Source organism: Musa acuminata, chromosome BXJ3-4, assembly GCF_036884655.1.
Source record: "Musa acuminata AAA Group cultivar baxijiao chromosome BXJ3-4, Cavendish_Baxijiao_AAA, whole genome shotgun sequence".
In the NCBI taxonomy this organism is placed as follows: Eukaryota; Viridiplantae; Streptophyta; class Magnoliopsida; order Zingiberales; family Musaceae; genus Musa; species Musa acuminata.
Genome location: NC_088352.1, coordinates 42,640,268 through 42,659,795, shown reverse-complemented (window position 1 = coordinate 42,659,795; position 19,528 = coordinate 42,640,268). Strand labels below are relative to the sequence as shown.

The window sequence follows — 19,528 nt, the reverse complement described above, 5'->3', positions numbered from 1 at the left end:
CATTTGAGCTGATTATGGTGCATAAAAGTATAAATTAACTTAAATTCTCCTCTTACTTTTAACATCACAATAGGTTTTCAAAAATTAGAATTTTCAGCTAATAGTTAACTTAAAGTACAAATAGTGATTAACTACAATGAAATTATATATATATATATATATATATATATATATATATATATACTTTGTAAAGAAATTAGAGAAAAAATTTTCTTATATTATTAAGTGAAATGAAGAGACAGATGATAAATATAGAACCCACAAAAAAATAGAGTAATAATTTCTTCCTGGGAAAGAAACTACTATGTTAATATATATATAAAAAAATTTTAAAAAAAATTCATTATATTAAGACATTCAAACAGAAAAGAGAGTAATGATTACTTCTTTCTAAAGATATGACTTTGCTAATATATATATATATATATATATATATATATAATAGAAAAAAATTTCATTACATTACATTACATAGCATATGAGACATTCAAACATGGACTTTATTTTTACTCCCTATTACAGTCCACTTTTTCACTATCTTTATTCAATTGATGACTCTTATTATGTCCATCGATTCCCAAACAAATGCTACAAAATAGGTATATGGGTTATTACCACTTGGCCGGGGAATTAAAGCCTTCGGACGGCCGTAAATTGATCATGTCACGATCTCAGTAATGGAGGGACGTGATCGCCTCATGCAGTCGTCGCAAAAAAAGGGAAACGTCGCCGAGCAATAACACTATTAGCCCGAACAGTTCGGCTTGCGCTGTCTCATATATGAAATGCCATAATTACCCTCCATAACGAAACATTTTTCATTTAATAATTTAGCTTTTGATTTTTCTTACATTTAAACACAGCATTTGAACATTTCCTTTAAATCTGTTCGTCTCATTTTAGTCCATTGTGATATTTTTTTCATGAATAAAAAAATAATCTAAAAAGCTCATCCTCTTATAAAAAAATTCCTTCAAATCTATCATTCTATCATGCCATGTCATGTCAACCAATTTATGTATCAATACTTGTCATATATGATTAAAATAGGTCAAGCATTAGATGCTAGGATGGCATTAGCTGACCAAGAAAAATATTTTCGATTTAATTCTAAGTGTTATATTAATGATCATAGGATTTAAAGAAGAAAAATAATTGCCTCGTTATTAATCCCGGATTAGCAATTCCAGTTTGTGCATGAGGGCATTCATGGAAATAAACATGACATCGGGGTCACCTCAACACAACCCTACACCCGGGGAAGAAGACGACGCGCTCGTCAGGGAAACCAGAGCACGAGCGCCAAAGCCACGGCACCAGAGACGGCGGCTATCCACGCGGAAAAACGCCGGGGGGCGCTTGGAACGGCGGCGGAATCATCCTGAGGCCGGGGGGAGGGCGCCAGCGGCGGGAGGGTCTCCGCGAGGATGCTCACCTTCATGCCGCCGTAGCAGTAGCCGCGGCTGCAGATGAAGTAGTAACGCCCGGTGCGGTTGAGCTGGTAAGCGAAGGAGTCGCCCCGGCTCCAGTTAACGATGGGGTCGTCCGCCGCGCACGCCTCGTACGCCGTCGCGTTCACCTCCATCACGTCGTACATCCCCTTCTCGTAGTAGAACACTGCGCCCATCCGAAAGAACAAGAGAAGATCACTACGAGAAGCGTACTTTTGTGAAGCAAGAGGAAGGGGAAGACGTGGGACGGGAGGCACCGAGCCAATCGCCGACATGGAAGCGGTGGCTGCCGGACCAGGCGGTGTAGTTGACGTTGGGCGCCCACCGCTGCTTGTCCCCGACGACGAACTTCTCGGCAGAGACGGCGACGGAAGCGGCTACGAAGATGACTACGAGGATGAGGAGGAGGATGGTTGGCTTCGATTTCTCCATGAAGAGGAGGAGGAAGAAGAAGAGAAGAGAAGAGAACAAGGCGATCAGATTCCACGCGATTACTGCCTATTATGGTGCATGCGTGTGTAGCGCAGCGTGACGGGGAAATGAATGCAGACGTCGCTTGACGCATATGTTTATGAACTGGCCTTCCCAATTTTGCAATGAAGCCAGAGAGCAATCCATGGGCCGGCCCATTGTGTAGTCGGACTCGACCCAGAATTGTGTATGTAATGCTGTAATAATATGCAATAATATAAAATTATTATTATTATATTCTAATATTGAATTGTATTATTTTCTTATATTTTCCTAACTGCGCCTTATCACAAACCATGTAATCGAGCTCGCCGCGTTTCAATTCAGCCCCATTCGTTCGAGTTGAGGTCAAATAGGACTTAATTGATACTGTACACTGAACGAACCAAAGGAAGAAAAAGGGGTAGATTGGAGCTCACGACAAAGTAAAGGTGGCCAACGAAGATGATGGGGCGAAGGTTGTGACGGTGAGGTTGAAAGCTATGGAGCCTCGTGGAGGGATGACAACGATGAGGGCGATAATTAGGGTATTAAAGAAAATAAAAAGCATCAAATTGAAAACCATAGAAAGTGTGACTTCGTTTTATTTCATCACCAACTTGGAGAATGTGCTACTCACTGATACATGTGCCTGAGATGGTAGAAACAAGTGTTCCTGCTTTGCCGCAACCAGGCTGGAATGCATGCATCTACAGCTCGATTACATGCATGCGATGTGATCTTTAAGTTAGATTGGGTGGGGCGACAGCCTCGCCTTTAGATTTCTCTACGTTTCATCCACGGGGCAAACAGATAAGACCACTAATTTACTTCGACTGCTTTGTTTGCTGCTTCGTTGGAGATATCGGATGCATCACAGTAAAGACAATGAAGGTTTTGACGAGTTTGCATATTGTGAATCAAATGACGTGAGACGAGCTCATCGCCGACGCATAGTTACAGGCCTTCTCGGTCCACCATAAATTGAGGGTAAAGTAAGCAAGGGTGGAACAATGGAGATGTTCTGTAGATCCATGGCTTAGAGGTGGAAGGGGAAGAGGGCGGCGGCCAGGAGGGAGGCGGTGAGCGCGAGGAGGCTGCAGGGGGCGGCGGCGGAGGAGTCCTTGAGGGAGGACGGGGGAGGGGAAGGAGGGGGGAGGTGCTCGACGGCGATCGCGAGGCGCATCCCGCCGTAGCAGTAGCCGCGGCTGCAGATGAAGTAGTAGCGGCCGGTGTGGTTGAGCTCGAAGGCGTAGCTGCGGCCCCTGCTGTAGTTGGAGATGGGGTTGGAGGCGTCGCACTTGTTGTAGCCGGCCTCGTCCACCTGCACCACGTCCGCCATCCCCGACTGGTAGTAGAACACTGCACCACATCCACAGCTCCCATCAATTACCAACAAAAGAGAGGAGGAAAACCAATAGAGCTCACGATGGGAGAGGGGAAGGACCAAAGGGAGAGAGAGAGAGAGAGAGAGAGAGCAACAGACCGAGCCAGTCGCCGACATGGAAGGGCTTGTGCTTCTCCACCCAGACAGTGTAGTTGACGTTGGGGTTCCATCCCTTGGAGTCGCCCACCGAGAACCTATCGGCCGACACCAACTGATGAGACACCATGATCAAGAGGAGTAAGAAGGGCAACGCTGCTACTGCTCCTCCTCTAAGCTTCTCCTGCCGCTGCATGCCGACCATTCTCTCTCTCTCTCTCTTTGTTATGTGATATGGTGAAGAGGAAGAGGATGACACACACTCTCTCTCTCTCTCTCTCTATTTATATATATGCTTACAGCTAATTCTCTCACTTTTGGGGGGATGGAGTTAAAAGAGTCAATGGAGATGACAGAGAGCGACAGCAGCACATGGGTGGTGGCTGAGGGCAGGTGCATCTTTATAGATTTGTACAGGGAGGCAGTGCCCACAAAGTGCACATGATGTGGCGGTACTGCCTTTCCCCGATCCTATTATTATTATTATTATTATTACTGCTGCTACTTTCTAATATCAAATGAAGGAACGTGATGGAGCGCGAGAAACTGCAGATCTCAGAGCGCAAGGAATCTTCCATGCGTTCTCTTCCCAGACCATGAGATTACAGGTTCGAGGAGTGGGGTTGGATTAAGCAGCCCGTCGAAGTCTCGAGAGCCGAATAAAAAGATGGAGTTTGACTGCCTGATGGAGAGAGAGAGAGAGAGAGAGAGAGAGAGGGAGATAGAGTAATCAACGGCGACGAACACGCGAGGGATAGCCGATAATGAAGAGAGGAAAGAAGGCAGCATTTCCGCGTGAAGAAACAAGGACATGTTAATGATGCCACTCCCACTAGATGCGGAATTGTGGCTCCCTGCACACACTCACACACACACACACACACACACACTCTCTCTCTCTCTCTCTATCATCTCAATCTATCTCAAGATGAGAAAATTCTGATCTAAAAAGAGTTGAGTAAAAGGTGCAAAAGCTTGCTGCTGCTATACTGCTTCCATTGTTATCATATATTGTGAGGGACATCATTGTATATGAGTCACATTAAACCAGTAAATTTTCATGTAATCTTCTAAATAGGAGAACTCATGTTCAAAATTAGGTTTTGTTCCTTTCTTTGAGATGAGACTGATAGAGAAGCATGAGATGAGTGATTCTCTGCTAACTAAAAAGAATCTTCTTCAGGGAAAAGGACGCATTTCTAAGTTGTGCTCGAACTTTTATGAGGAAGAGACGCCTTAGAAATGGCTGCCATCACCATAAACAACAAAGCCAACATCTCACTCATCTTCCTGCTGCAACTTCTCAGAAGAGAGTTGAATCACTGTGGAAGAGAAAGAACTTGAGCTTAGTTGATAAACCAAGCAGGTTTATCAGTGAATCTGAGAAGGCTAAGCTATGAAATTGGAAGATGTGTCATCCTCCACCTGCACATGTGTTTCACCAATTATGACACTAATGATGAAGCAGTAGATAATAATTCCAGATAAAAATAAACATAAGAGAATAGGATCAATTGTTCCATGGAAGCATAACAACAACAATATCCATCTAATAATTGTAAAGATGCAAGACAAAAGATATACACTAGGCATGGTTGCTGAATAATTTAACCTCTCATTTTGCATGATGGAGAACCTGTTTTCCACTTGGAACTCATGTAGAAATGGAATATTTTGTAATTGATTGGTGAAGCTTTTCCTTTTTATTACAAAAAAAAGATTAATCAAGGTAAGTATGAAACTTCCCATCAGAAGTATATATTGACCTTGTGAAACAGAGGAAGTGCATGACACACATTTGCACCAAAAATATCTGGACTATGACAGAAAGAAAAGTCAACATCTACAGTGTCTAACAGGAGCAGATCCATGAACACAATAGAAGGGCTTTATTTCTGGGGCAGAACCCTTCAATTCTTGTATGCTATTGATCATTCAGTTCTTCTACATATTTCCTCAGTCCATTACAATCATAGATGAGCTTGGGATTTCTTTTTTCTTCCAAAACCCAACCTTGTCACTTCTTTTTCTTCGTTTCTAGGAGTTGCAGTTCTTGTGCCCAGCAATATCATAAAGCTACATTGATTGAACTCAGATTCAAGGAATTGTTGATGCTGTCCTCACTTTTCTTCTAGTTGTGTGGATTGCTGTACATCTATGGATGGCAGACAATAGGATCAGGTTTCACATGAAAAACATATGTCTCATATGACCAACACATGAAGAACAATCCCACCTAAGTTTTCCATCTTATTTGACACCTATTTTTGTACTGTTCTTTCTTCTATGAAGACATCTTAGGCTTCCAAGTCACTTCTCATATCTGCTGTCTTGTATTAGCATGCAGTACTTGGCCTTGGAACCTTCTAATTCTCATTACAAAAGAATGAGAGATGGGACAGCTTCTCATCATTGTACATTAAGATATCTCACATTGGATATATATATTTATTTATATACTTCAGTTTGGCCATGTCCAACATAATAAATATTAATTTCCAGTTGAATCTTTACAAAAGAACAAATCAGATGAATATATAATTCATCCATAAAAATTCTGTAAGTGATCACTCTAACATGGACATAGGATTAGATCATGGTTGGGCTCAGTGAGCTTCATGATGGGTGTTCTATCAAGCTGCTGCTTGTCATCCAAGACAGTTGCTTCCCTTAATTCCTGGATATGGTATTCAAACACCAAATGGTGGCCCCCACACCAGACCACAAATGGTCAGCTAGCTGAGGGAGAACATAGGAACCAACAAAGATATGAGGAATCCATCAGTAGATCGTGTCACAGAAACAGAGCACTAGATCACCTTCCACGTCATGATCTGATCTGTTTGCAATAGGAAAGGTGGATAGAGAAAAGGCTGGTGCAGGGAGTTGAAATGGAAGGAGGAGCTGTGTTTGGCCTTCTGTCTTGTCTTACATTTTCCATTCCGCTGCCCAAAGGGAAAGGAAGGAGTGAGGGAATCTCTGAGCACAAAGAAGACGACTAAAAATCATTTGATCACTTCTCCCGTAACCCAAGAAAGACTACTCACTGAAAGTACAAGGAACCAATCAAAGGCGATAGAGAGAGAGAGAGAGGCCCGATGTTGACATATCTTCTGTCACTGTTCTTAGACAGTCGTTCGTTTGTTGTGAGAGGCGTTCTTCTATCTCGGATCTCTGTCCTCTCCCTTTCGTTGTGGTCCAGGGGATCGAAGTCCTTAGATCTGCAGCTGTGTCTCCTGCCAACGCCCAACTCCAGATGCCCGGCTCTTCTCGGTAGCTCTTTTTGATACCAAAAGTTGGACCTTTTTGGCCGAGACTTCGTTGTTCGCGGTGGCGATACTGGCCCTTGGCTTGGGTTGTCGTCTCCTGGATCGCTGTAGCCGTTGCCGGCCCTCAAACGGGTGGGGCACCTGGGAAGTTGGCGTTTTTCCATGGCGGAAGGCCCGCGGCCGCTGGGATTTTGGATGTTCCGCGTTCTGATGTTGAATCCGCTGCAGCGATGTCCGCGAGATGGATGAGAGGGAGGGGCGATGTGGATTGAGGTAATTTTTCCGTTCATCAGTCAAAATTTTCTTATCTTGTTTACTTGGTCTCATGATTTGGATTATGATAGAATCTGTGAAACCCTTGAGTTTGTGTCACATGTTTCAGATCAATTCTTGTTTGAAGAAATGGTTTGTTGATGGAAATTTTGCGAAGAATGTATGCTTGTTAGTATGTGAGATTATCCCAATTCATCACCATGGAGTTTAAAGCCCTCTTGCCATTCAAGCCCCTAAAGATTTCCCCTTGTGCCAATTTGCTATTTGTTCTGCTGATGGTACTTCAAATGGTGAATTTGGACTTTGAGAACAAGGATTCCTTCATCTTCAACTGCTGGCCTTAAGATTGGCAACTCTTGTTGTACCTCTTTTGTGATTCTAGGAACCTTTTCTTTGTGCTTACTATTTACTAATTATTAATTCTGATTCTGATAATGATGCATGCCAGATTTTGTTCTACGTTTTGGTGGATTTAGCATGTCTCAGTTTCAGGATGTATTCAGCTTTCCGAAATCCTGGACTAGAAGCTTCTTTCCTTGTCGTTCGATTAGTGCTCTCTATTGCATTTTCACTTTTAGGTCTCTCCATCACTAGACAATCAATCTGGGGCTTTCTTGAGATTATGATCTTCAAGCACCTGCTTTTGACCAAATTTAGTAACTTTGGCTGTGAAGTCAAACATTGTCATGTGGGTGTTGAAATAGCTGCTTTTGGAAAATCATATTTCTTCTGTTCAGCCTTCAGATAATTTACTTGCTGGATGCTTCAGCGCCGATGAACATTTCTGCATCCAGGATTTGATGGGAATTACATCCAAGTGGCTGTAGCCTATTGCTAACTGGACTGGTATTTTCCCTATCTCCCATTTTTTTCGCTACCGAAAAGCATATCTTAAACTACTCTCCTTTGGCCTATCAGCTCTAGGAGTCCTTTTTAGCTTGCAATATAGCCATACAGGCTTTCCACGATCATCGCAGCATGTCCTGGTCCCCAAGTCAATGCCAAAATCTGTACTAAAGGTATTACTTTTGGTATAAAGGAACTCCCAATAATTTTTGTGAAAATGTGGACCTTGTCAACAGATTTCAAGAACCTCATCCCTGAATTCCTTCACACTATATGACTTTTGATATGGATTCTTATGTTCCATCTCTAATAGCAACTTTTCCTTATTTTCATGCTTTCCTTGTAGGATAATCTTTTTAGTGATCTTATTTAACACTGTAAGTTACTGATTTGGGAACTTTTCTAGTTGTTGTTGTACATTGTTTCACCAGGGACATAACTTTTTCCTGGCTATTGCACATTCTTACATCAGGTGTACAACAAAACTTTTTTCCTAGTGTTGCACATTCGTATGTTTTGGTACAATATTGGTGACAGTTGTTGGAGGCACAGATGAACTATAGTTAGTATTCAATTATGGTGGATTTTCTTTGTTCTGTCTAGTATCTCTTTTTTAGCTAGGCACATCAACGGTGAAGATGAAGGAGATTGTTATAATCACTATTTTTCTTTAGATTATTGTCATCAATATTCTTCTTTGGATTGCTATCATCAGTGATTTTTATCATCATTAGGTTCTATCTGGTATTGCTACTGGTGATTCATTTTGATCATTCCCCTTTTCTCACCTGCAAACTACTATTCTTTCTAACCACCTGCTGAAGTTGCTTAGGAGTAGGGATGACTTTTGCTTTATGCTAAACATGAATTACACTATATCCTTTAAGCAAAATGAAAGCCCATTTGACATTCAAATGTTTGTTGTACATGTTTTACTTTTCTTGGATAAGAAAATATACCAAGTCCCTTTGGCATCATATTCTTATTTTTCTTTGCTGACCAAGTTTAGAACTTGCAGGAATGGCAACAAAAGTGCAGAATAAAAATTACCTTCCAGGATATTGTTCCATGCAGGATATTAAGGAGGATGCAACAAGCAGTTGGTATACTTACTTTCAGGATAAGAAATCAAGTGAGTATCTCCATGATAGTTACATACCAAAGCTGGTGAATGGATACTCAGGGCAGGATAAAGAAATGTTAAAGCAGATGATGCTTGAACATGACACCATATTTAGGAACCAGGTAAAGATATTTAAGTTCTCAAGAACCGTTTGAGAAGGTAATTACCTCAGGATTGAGTAGCACTGTCTGATTGTTTGGCTTGTACTTCATCTTTATCTTTATGATTACATCTCATCCGTGCTTGATTGTTTGTATAATTAAATAGTTCTACAAAGTCTGTTGTTTGTATCAAATGGTGTTTAAGTACATGTCAATTGTTTTGTACTTTGGTCGATCCAAGTTCCTGAAGCTATGCATGGTGAAAGTGATTAGGTGAAACAAGTTGACAGTGTCCTCACATATGAGATTTATCACATGTTCTCGGGAATAGAAATTTTGGAGGATGCTAAATGATGAGTTTCAACTTGAGACAAATATTTCTCATTTTTTCTGTCATATGAAAGACATTAAACTAAAAAAATTTCAAGAACATGAAAATCCTTCTCAATATATCCCTGAATTAGATTTTAGCTGGAAGATGTAACTTCTAAGTTCTAACTCTGAATTAACTTTGAGATTTTATTGTATCTTTGAAATCCTGATCAAATTTCTTGTAGAAAAGAAAAGAGGAGCAAGTAAAACTATTTTTTTTTATAACCTTTTAAGATGTTTAATAATTGGCAAAGACATGTTAGTCTATGACAAATATCATTTACATGATTCAACTTAAAGTTAGTGCAGTTTGTTTACCAGTTTATTAAGAATTGACCTAAACAAGTCTATTTTGAGTTCGGGACTTCTACAAGTTACTGCACTTGTATTTCAGATCATCTTGAATAGTTTCAGTAAAATGATCTTTTCAAATTGAATCATTCTTCAAGATCTGTAGAAATATGTAAATTATGAGCCTGTTTGGTGCTTTCTTATTTGGATAGCTGTTTATAAACTCAGAGTGCATTCTCTGCCTTTTTTGTTACTTGAACAATTTAATTTCTGAAGCTAATAAGGACCAGAAGCACAGGTTTCATATGTAGTTCACTTGATTTATAGCTGAGAATCTTCATCTCCTAGTTGAGTTACCATGCTGAGAAATAGTTTGGATTCCTGCACAGTTTGCTTTGGTTCCAGAGTAGGATAGAGTGAGTTTGTTATTTTTTATTTTAAGAATTATGTTTTCCAGGTTACTATTAAGTTATGTTTTAGTTGAAGATTTCACTATTCTATGTAATAATTACACAATTTTCAGGAGAGTGTCTGTTGCCTTTTGACAAAATATTAGACAAGTTAAATCTAGCTGAGAAAGTCCAAACAAAAATAGTCTAGCCTTAGAAAATCTGGAAAACAAAATTGTGTTTGGGAAGAAGTAGCCCCTATTCCTTTCTTTATCCAAGACTGTTCTAGAAGAACTAAGCTGAGCTTAACACTGTTGGTTGAATCCATAGATGTGCATGCGAACACCATGAATAAGTAAGAACTGCAATAGAAAAAGGAATATGCCATCTTAGGATCAGGTGAACTGCATTTTAAATAAGATAGTCTATTGAAGAGCAAAGCAATAAACATAATTTGTCTGACTTGTTACCTTCAAGCTTTTCATGCGGTTTCCTGTAACAAAAGTTGTTTCACTTGTGATTCAGGTATTTGAACTTCATCGTCTTTATAGAATACAGAAAGACTTGATGAATGAGTTTCAAACTAGAAGGTTTTATCAGCCTTCTATGGTGGCAGAAGCATCACACTCAAATTGTTTATCTCAAATGCGAACAGAATGCACTGGAGGAATGTCAGATGTTTCTCACTTTACCATAGGAAATACCAGCTATGGACAGACACCTGTTGCATGCACTGAGAGGCTTCACGTCAATTTTACAAGGGAAGGCAGCACTCAATCTGATCATATCCCATTATCAAATGATGCTTCTCCAAAGGGCATCAAGCAACTAGACTACAGGTCTCAGAAGAGGAGAACGTTTGACCTTCAACTGCCAGCTGATGTATACATAGACATTGACGATAGTGATGAATATGGGCAGACAAATATCACTGAGCCATCATGTAGTTCTAGTATTCTCAAGAATGGAACTTGCTCTCTCTATTCTGAGAATGATGTGAAGCTCACTCTAGCGAGTAGTCACGGAGAAGACCATTACACGTCGAAGTCACCAACACAAGTCAGTGTATCAGCCTGCAGCACAGTCGATATAAGTAAATCTACAACAGAAATGTGTTTTGAGAGACCCGCAAACTCTGCGTTTGTTCAGTTACTTGGCTTCAAGACACACAGTGAATGTAGCCAAGGGCACCATTCTTCGGTGAGATCAAATACACTTTTTGTGGATAGGCACAGTGATCAACAGGCTACTTCAGAGTTCTTGTATGCGAATGTACACACAAAAAGAGAATGGCCATTCTCTAGTCATGAATCTGGTAATTCTTTGATCTCCAAAACTTGTTTACATTTGTTGACATGGCCTAAACAATCGTGTTATCAATCAGGTGTCTTATTTAAACTGTCACTATTACAAACATGTCTCAAGAAGAAAAATGATGTTACAGTATGAATTTCAGTAGTAGATGCTCATCTTCATTTATTGATTGGACACTTGCTCATTGTAAGCCTAAAGGGTTGTCTAAAGAAAGCTATCAACCAGCTTGATCCCTGTCAGAATGAAAATGCGATGAATAAACACTAGTGTCCTGTATTTGCAGTACATAGCTATTGGAGCATTCTATTCCAATCCTTAAATTGCTAGGAAGAAGAGACAGGAGAAGTTTGGATATTTTCTATCGGTGATATGTTGTATCCAATATTTTTTATTGTGCATGCACAACATGCTTACGATATGGTGGCATGATAAAATCCTAAGTTGCCAGCTGAAAGCCAAAAGTGTGTAAAACGGTGCACCAACACACCCTTTGGAATGATAAAAACATGCCTCTTGTACCATGTTGACACACTACTGCATGAGCCAAATTCCCAAAACTCAAATCCATGGCATCAACATCTATCTGTGTGCCATGGCAACTATTATTTTTATGCTGGTTTCAGTGTTGGGGTAAAGAAGATCGTTGTGTATGATAAATTGATTGCTTGAATATAAGGACAGTGTCCTTGTTGAAGTTCATCAACTATGAAGAAAATTGAGAAAGGAAATGCGACACAGGCATGATTCTCATGATTTGCTGCCTTTTTAGAATATCAAATGCAGAATATTAAGAAATTATAAAATTTTGAAGATATGGTACCTACTTTGGGCCTAAAACCCCTATTAGACCCTGATTTTTATTGCCATAATTCTGAATCAAAATATATTTTCATGATATATTATGAACCATATATGAAAAACACATATATATGGAACTTCTTAAATGCATGAAGTTAGCACATTATACATGATACAAGATAGATGAACTTCTTAAATGTATTATGAACCATACATCAGAAACATGTAAGTCAAAAACTTATAAATACATAGATTTAGTTACTACACAAGTCATGCCTTATTTATAACTGCCATAGATCTAACTGTGATCAGTCTGCTTGTTCCATCTATGCTTTTGTGCTTTTGTGGGTAGCGTAGCTTCTGCATTTAATATTTGGGTAGTTATACATGTTAGCCTGCTTGGAACTTTTATTTTCCTCTCATCCTATTTCTTGGTTATCAATATACAGGTGTGAATGGGAGCTCTGTGTTTTTTCTCGATCAGACATCCTATAATTATGATGTCTCAACATCTAGAGCATTACAATTGAACACTAAGAGATGTGGCAGAAGTTTTTCATTTGATTGTAATAACCCGGAGATACGATCTAGACAAGAGTCAACTCATGATGTCCAGGCACCTGTAAGGGCCCCTCACTTTACCTGCTCAAATTCAGGTCTGATGTCTCCTTCAATGCCTTCTTCAATCACAATTCCCCAGGCTGATTCAACCAGTTATGGATCTTCATTTATTTCATCTTGGAGAAAACCTGCCACCAGCATAAGCAACGAGACACTTGCGATTCAAACACTTCCATGCTGCAGTGGATCATCAAATCCTAGTAATGAGATGTTGAGTTCCAAGGTAGATGCTCAGATTCCTATTCCTTGTGAATGGTGGCAATATGGTAGGAACCTGACCACAAGCCAAGAATCTGGTTTTGATGTCTATCGGACAAATGGATTTCACCATGGTTTTCGACCAGATTCTCATTTTGTACTACATTCAAAAGTTGTATCTAGTGGGCCAGACCAGACCGATGATAGTAATGAAGGTCTTCATGATTATACATCTGGAAGCTGTGTAAAGGGTTTTGCAAGCAGAGATTTGAAAAGTCCAACAAACATGAACATAAATCAAGTATTTCCAAGTGGTATTGAAGATGTTGAGGATAAATACGACAAATTGTCAGTGGGTTCATCTTGTCTCGGAAAGAAGATATCTTGTAATTTGTCTGTTGGCTTGAACAAACATGCCTCCAAAGTGGCTTTTAGCTTCTCAAGTGGACAACCTCAGCTTAATTCCAGATCTGATGCCGTTGCTCCAGACATTGGGAGGAAAGAAGAAAAGGAGCTAGATTATTCTCTCTGTAATCTGCAGGAAGTCATGCCAAGTTGTCAGTTTAAGGATCACAAGATGCAGGGAAATGAAGTTTCTGAAAACAATGGCGAAAAAATCCTTCGTCTTTTTGTTCATGATAAAAATCAGCAAATTAACATGTCTGTTTCTGTTGGACATATGGAAAAACATTTAACTGACAATACCAAGATTATGATAAATGATGACATGACCTTCACAGACTTGGGATGTGATCCAAAAGTCCTAAAATCGCAGACAGATATTCATGTTGGTGACTCGGTCACTGAAACATGTCATGGGGAGTGCAAAGGGAGCTTTAGGAATCACATCGATCTGAATGTTGAGTTAGCATGTACAGATTATCCCATATCTTCAGTGAAACTACCTCAAGGCGAGATAGTGGTTCAGTCATCACACTGTATACCAAGCTTTGGTGCAAAAATTGCTTCTGACATTGATTTGGAGGCACCGATATCCCAGTACGAAATGGGTATCATAAATAAGCAGAGATACATCCCATTAAGCGAGAAAGATGGTTCAAAGGAAAAGGACTACTCTGTCGATGCACTAATTAGATTCGCTGCAGAGAATTTGGTTGCTATTTCTATAGATTGCAATGGATGTTTGCCTGGACTTGACACCTTGTCTTGGTTTGCGGAAGTTGTATCATGCAGTGCAGAAAATCCAATGCTTCTGGGTAATGTGGGAGATGGTGGTACAAAATCTTCAGATGATGATGATTTTGATCTTTTTGAAGCCATGACGCTGACCCTTGAAGAAATTAAGGTGGATCAGTATTGGTCTAGACCTCAAGAGCTCGATGACAAAGATGTAAAGAAAGACAAAGGAGATGCAGGTTTAGCTTCATTGCTTCTCACAAAGCCTCGGCGTGGCCAGGCACGAAAGAGGAGGCAGCGGAAGGACTTCCAGAGAGATATCCTGCCAGGGCTAGCAACACTGCCAAGGCACGAAATAACAGAGGATCTTCGAACCATTGGGGTGATGATGCAAGCATCAGGTAGCCCTTGGCAGACAGCTTTAACAAGGACCAAAGGTCAGAATCAAATGACCTGCAGAGCAAAGGGAAGGAGGCAGCCTAGAAGTTTGGCCATCACCATCGAGGAGATTCACGCAAGCCCCCCTCTGCATCCACAACCCGGTAATTTTGAAGTAAGAGTTAATGACAGGAGCATGATCGGATGGGGAAGGATAACAAGGCGGCCGCGCAGGCAGAGATGCCCTCCTGGCAGTCTCCCTCTTCCTCTAACTTAGGAGGAGCACCAAAGTTGCAATGCTCTTTCCATGGAGGAATTCAACACTTTTGTTCTTTGGGGTGCAAAAGGAATTATTATATATCGTCTTCATAAGCTTGTAGGTTTCAGAATAAATGCTGCATTGCTTCATGAAGCTGAGAAGATTCTGACTGAAGACTAGAGAAGTGAACTAGTTCAGTGATTTCCATGTAATCTAAACTCATTGTAAAACTGCTGATTGATATGCTGCATTTCTTGCACCTCCTCCTTGTTGCTGCTGCAACAAATCAAAATGCTTTTTTATGTGGATCTGCCATGGTTCCTCTCACTCAGACATGATATTTAGATGTTGGTTTTTCTGCAGCATGCCTCTCTAAGATCAGTCTGTTCAAAAATTACATTTGATATGATCTCCAGTGTATGTATATATTGAAATTCCTGCTCAAATCTATCAATCTTTAGACCCCCAAAAACAAAGCCAATTTTGGGAAGGTCACTTGGCAATCAATATATTCTATTTGGTAGGTGACCCAAAACACCATCTCTTTCTTCTATTTTGACATACCTAAAGGTATAACAATTGATAACCTTCATCTAAATAATGGAGTGATTTGTTGTACACATTGGTCTGAACTTGAAACTCTACTACTGTAGTGAATGTTAAATAATAATAATAATATTATTATTATTATTACTCATGTGGTATTTGATGCTGCCTTAAAAACAATGTTTTTTCACTTTAATTTTTCTTTTCATATAATACATATAAGCATATGAAAAATTACATGTATATGTTTTCAAAGGTAGTTAACATATATATTAAATTTATATAAATATTATTGTTGTTCATGTCTCTCTGTTGATTATTAATATTCTTCAATAATATTGTAGTATTTTTTTATAAATTAAAAACAGAAAATGGAGAAAATTACTTAATATATTAGTTAATTACTTAATATTAAGTAAATAGAGAAAATTAATTGATACTTCTACATTCTTCTTCTACCTTGACCCTTTTCTGTTCCCCACTCTCGCGGATGAGCATCGCTTTCCGGGGAGAGAGAGGTTGCAAGGAAGCTTGCAACGATGCGAGGAAGAGCCGCCTTCTTCTGCGTGGCGCGCCCCCGCCCTCTTCTTGCTCGCTGGAATTGTTCGTCGTTCTCCGCATCGTCCCCTCAGGTTTCTCGCTTCCCTAAAATCCTACCAAGGAACTCCTCTCGTCTTCGATCGGTCCCCTCGTTCTTTCTTGTCTCCTTCTTCCTTGTGATCGGTGTCTCTTTTCTGGTCGTGCAGGATCTCTCGACGGTGGCCGCGTGTCCCTATTGTGGCTGTTGGAACTCGATAACGAAGCAGATTTTCTCCTCATGCCCTTCTCAGTTACTTCTCTCCTTTGCAAGAATCTTTCTCACCCCAAAAACCCAGGCAAGAATCACTTCTCACCCGAAAACCCTTGCAAGAATCCTCTCTCACCTTGAAAACCGAATCCCTTCTCACCGCCGAAATTCTAGCAAGAAGTCCTTCCCTTCCCAGATCTCTCCCAAACACCTATCTAGAATCCCTTCCTTCCCTTCTTAGGTCACTCGCTCCGTGGAAATAAAGCAAGAGCGTTCTTCCTATACTCTCTGATCGGCGTCCCCGTTCTTGTCACGCAGGAACCCAGCCGAGGTGGTCGCTTGCCCTGATCGAATGAGCGCCTGTGTCTTTGATCCGTTTCCAAGCTTTTGGTAACCACCCTAACCAATTTGATTGATTTCCTCCTCCTTTCTTCTCTTTTGCATTTGAAATTCTATTATGATAAACATGTAGTTTTCTCCTTCAATTTTATTGCAAATATCTTGCAGAACATACATGATGTAATTAGGTGAGAGAATGAGAAAGATATTCATTTTACATGTATTTAAATATATCAAGGGAAATGTGAGGAGGGTGCCTATCAATTCTGATTGTTCGTCTCCTTGCAATGATCAACTTCTGACTGGGATAAGACTAGGCATCTACTGATTTAGCATTTTATGTGGTTAAAGATTAGGGCCTTGCATCTAAGTTCTTGTAATTAGAAAATTTAATGCATATATCCAAGCTTTAAAATATGGAATTATTCAGAACTTTGTAATAAAAAAGAGTTGTACTGAAATTCTTGGTGGTTGTCCAGTTATACAAATTAATATACTTTGTAAAACGATTGGGTGTAGAGCGTGTATCGAACATGTCGGCCGCTACATGTGCTAAGGAGTAGATGAAAAGATATAGATAGCACCATTAGGACTTTCGATGATAAATCGAGCATCTACAGGATTTGGTGGCATATCACTGAGATGGTGAGCACCATTTTGAATTTTCTTTTGTTGTATGTAATGTTTCTTTCAGGTTGAAAAAGTTCTTGATCATTCTTCTCTCTTTTACATTTTAATATTTCCATGAGTCACCCGATGGTGTGTTCAATTGATTATGCTAATATGTTTGCCCTGAGAAAATTAAACATGTTGCTACAATGAAACAAGAACTTGTCCGGTGCATGATTTATAAAAGGTAGATTAGTCTCGTGGGGGAGCATCAAATGAGACAGTTACTTCCTTTTAAAAAGATCTTGTAGTTTCCTTGAGATCATGGACAAATAATTCAAAAGGCAATTTGCCCCACTAAGTGCTGCTAACTTAAGTAGGACTTGGTTATTCTCAGGCCAGTGTTGCCGGTAAGTAGGGAACAAATGAGACCAGAGGATAACCTCTGAGATTATATCTATGATGAAGATTTGCTTTAGGAAACAATCACTTTCCAGAAGTTTGTACTATTTTTGTATGTCTTCAGCTAAGGTGCATCAAGTGCAGAACTGAAAGACCAGAGGTATGCTGCTTAGATTGCAGCTTAGATTGCAATTTGCAATGTATACAGTGTGGTGATTATGTTAGTGCATCCTCACTTGTGCTTTGGCCTAAACCTGCATTAAGAAATTTCATCAACCAGCATTAAGTTCAATCTTCTGTTTTCGTCTTAATGCTATCAGTTCAATTGACATTTTAGCATAAAATTTTCTAGCAAGGAATATATGATCTCTCTTTTATCCTATGCTTAGCAGCTACGAATGACTGTCCTTATATTGTGAGTTCCACGACTTAAGTAGTTTTCTAATACTCAGGTTTAGGTATTGAGATTGAAACTTCATGCATTGTATTTTCCAGAATTTGCCACAGCATAACATTGTGAGACAGTAGTATGGATGGCCAAGTTTAGGCTTAGGACATTGGCTTTATGGAGGGAGAAATTGAAGAGAGTTTTATGGAAACGAAGAATGAGGTACACTTTACAAATGTTTTCTGTGTAGGGATAATCATCACCTTTAGATCAAGATACTGGATGTTTAGACTAATTGTTTTTAAAGAAAGGTTATTATGTCAGTTATTTGGTATTAAGCTTCTTAGTATAGGAGAAGTATATTATGTCATTATTTAAATATATTTCATTGTAGTGATGCACTTTATTCCATTATTCTCTTTATATTTTTACCTGTATGTGGTTGTTTTATATTGCCTATTGATTCTCATTGATGGATGTCTGACATAAAAAAATTCAACTTAATGCTGATTATGATCAAAATTATTTATACTCTTCATGACATTTTAGATTCTACATTATGCTATTTATCGCATTATGCTATTTGAGATTCTGCATTATGCATTTATCAAAATTTTACTATATATTTGTCACATTATGCTACACTTGAATTTCTATTAAGACATTCTAACGGCTTCATTTCAACTACTATAGAACCTTTGTTTAATAGGAGTAACTTCTCCGATGGTTACAGTGTTATTAAGCCCTTCTCATTACTTGATGAAGTATTATTTCATTTTACTCTGTTTTAAAATATTTATCCTAAATTCTCATATTTACTTGCTTGTGCCCTTAAAAGTTTTGTATAGGACAGTGATTTAAAAAACGCTACGCGTCAAGGTCCCAAAATGCTCAAGACGCTAGGTGCTCGCCTAACGCTTGCCCAAGTAAAGTGAGGCATTTTAAAATATTAAAATATAAAAAAAATATATATATATAATATAATTGATAAATATGATAATATAAATAAAAATACGATATTAAACTACTGTTAACAGTAGTTAGAGGGGGAGAAAAGAACTGTTAAGAGGGGGAGAAAAAGTTATCGATAGTGGAACTTTCGGATGACAATTGCTGCGATGGAGGAAGCTGCAGATGGCGATAGCGATAGTGGTAGCGACGGAAGTTGTGGATGGCAATAGCGACAACGATAGAAGCTATAGATGATGACATCGTGGGCGGAGGAAGCTTCAAAGGTGTCCGTTGGTGGCGGAGGAAGCTATGGTCTTCTCCCTCGATGTTGGAAGGAGCTACACACAGAAGCAACAGTAGCAGAAGGAAGCTGCGGGCGAAGGCTAGGCTGTCAGACCTATCCATTGGCGACAAAGGAAGCCTCGGTCCATTGCATCTGCGGCAAACCGACATAAAACTTTGTTTTGGTTGCTTCATTTAAATCAGGCGCTTGCTTGAGGCACTCAATGCCTGGGTTCAGGCGAGCGCTCAGGTCACACCTCACTGAAGCACATCTCGCGAGCGCTCGTTTATTTAACCCATTGGTACATGAGAGATTCAAATTTATGATATTTTGAAATCTTGTCTGCATTATTACTTATTCACTAGTGCAATTGTTTCTGCAATTGTCTGCATTATTACTTATTCTGGCAATAGCTGGTATTATAGCCAACTTGTGATATATTTTTGGCCAAATGGATGGGTACAGTTAGA

The 19,528-nt window shown here is 39.6% G+C and overlaps 3 protein-coding genes and 1 long non-coding RNA gene across 14 annotated transcripts; 2 read left to right on the top strand and 2 right to left on the bottom strand.

Moving 5' to 3' along the window:
- Nucleotides 1–1,137: 1,137 nt before the first annotated feature.
- LOC135634995 (early nodulin-like protein 17) lies at nt 1,138–1,997 on the bottom strand. The gene is made up of 2 exons (XM_065145774.1): nt 1,709–1,997; nt 1,138–1,617 (listed from the first exon to the last, which is right to left on the bottom strand). Exons 1-2 carry the CDS (start codon nt 1,881–1,883, stop codon nt 1,280–1,282), a joined length of 513 nt encoding a protein of 170 aa, XP_065001846.1. The 5' UTR covers nt 1,884–1,997; the 3' UTR covers nt 1,138–1,279.
- A 784-nt stretch (nt 1,998–2,781) lies between these two features.
- Nucleotides 2,782–3,657, bottom strand: LOC135636067 (early nodulin-like protein 19). The gene is made up of 2 exons (XM_065147612.1): nt 3,388–3,657; nt 2,782–3,263 (listed from the first exon to the last, which is right to left on the bottom strand). Exons 1-2 carry the CDS (start codon nt 3,587–3,589, stop codon nt 2,941–2,943), a joined length of 525 nt encoding a protein of 174 aa, XP_065003684.1. The 5' UTR covers nt 3,590–3,657; the 3' UTR covers nt 2,782–2,940.
- Nucleotides 3,658–6,259: 2,602 nt separating this feature from the next.
- Nucleotides 6,260–15,063, top strand: LOC103982920 (uncharacterized). Of its 10 annotated transcripts, none has more exons than XM_065148960.1 (6): nt 6,261–6,926; nt 7,721–7,772; nt 7,845–7,945; nt 8,791–9,017; nt 10,574–11,363; nt 12,610–15,063. In XM_065148960.1, exons 4-6 carry the CDS (start codon nt 8,793–8,795, stop codon nt 14,769–14,771), a joined length of 3,177 nt encoding a protein of 1,058 aa, XP_065005032.1. In that variant the 5' UTR covers nt 6,261–6,926; nt 7,721–7,772; nt 7,845–7,945; nt 8,791–8,792; the 3' UTR covers nt 14,772–15,063. The 10 variants fall into 10 exon arrangements, with proteins under 10 accessions (XP_018680973.2, XP_065005032.1, XP_018680972.2 ...); XM_018825427.2 differs by having other exon boundaries at nt 7,696–7,772; XM_009400006.3 differs by having other exon boundaries at nt 7,664–7,772.
- Nucleotides 15,064–15,764: 701 nt separating this feature from the next.
- LOC135635315 (uncharacterized) lies at nt 15,765–19,528 on the top strand. 2 transcript variants are annotated; one of them, XR_010495593.1, is made up of 3 exons: nt 15,765–15,931; nt 16,046–16,476; nt 18,663–19,528. It is a non-coding gene; the product is annotated as an uncharacterized LOC135635315 (long non-coding RNA). The 2 variants fall into 2 exon arrangements; XR_010495592.1 differs by having other exon boundaries at nt 15,766–15,931; nt 17,932–19,528.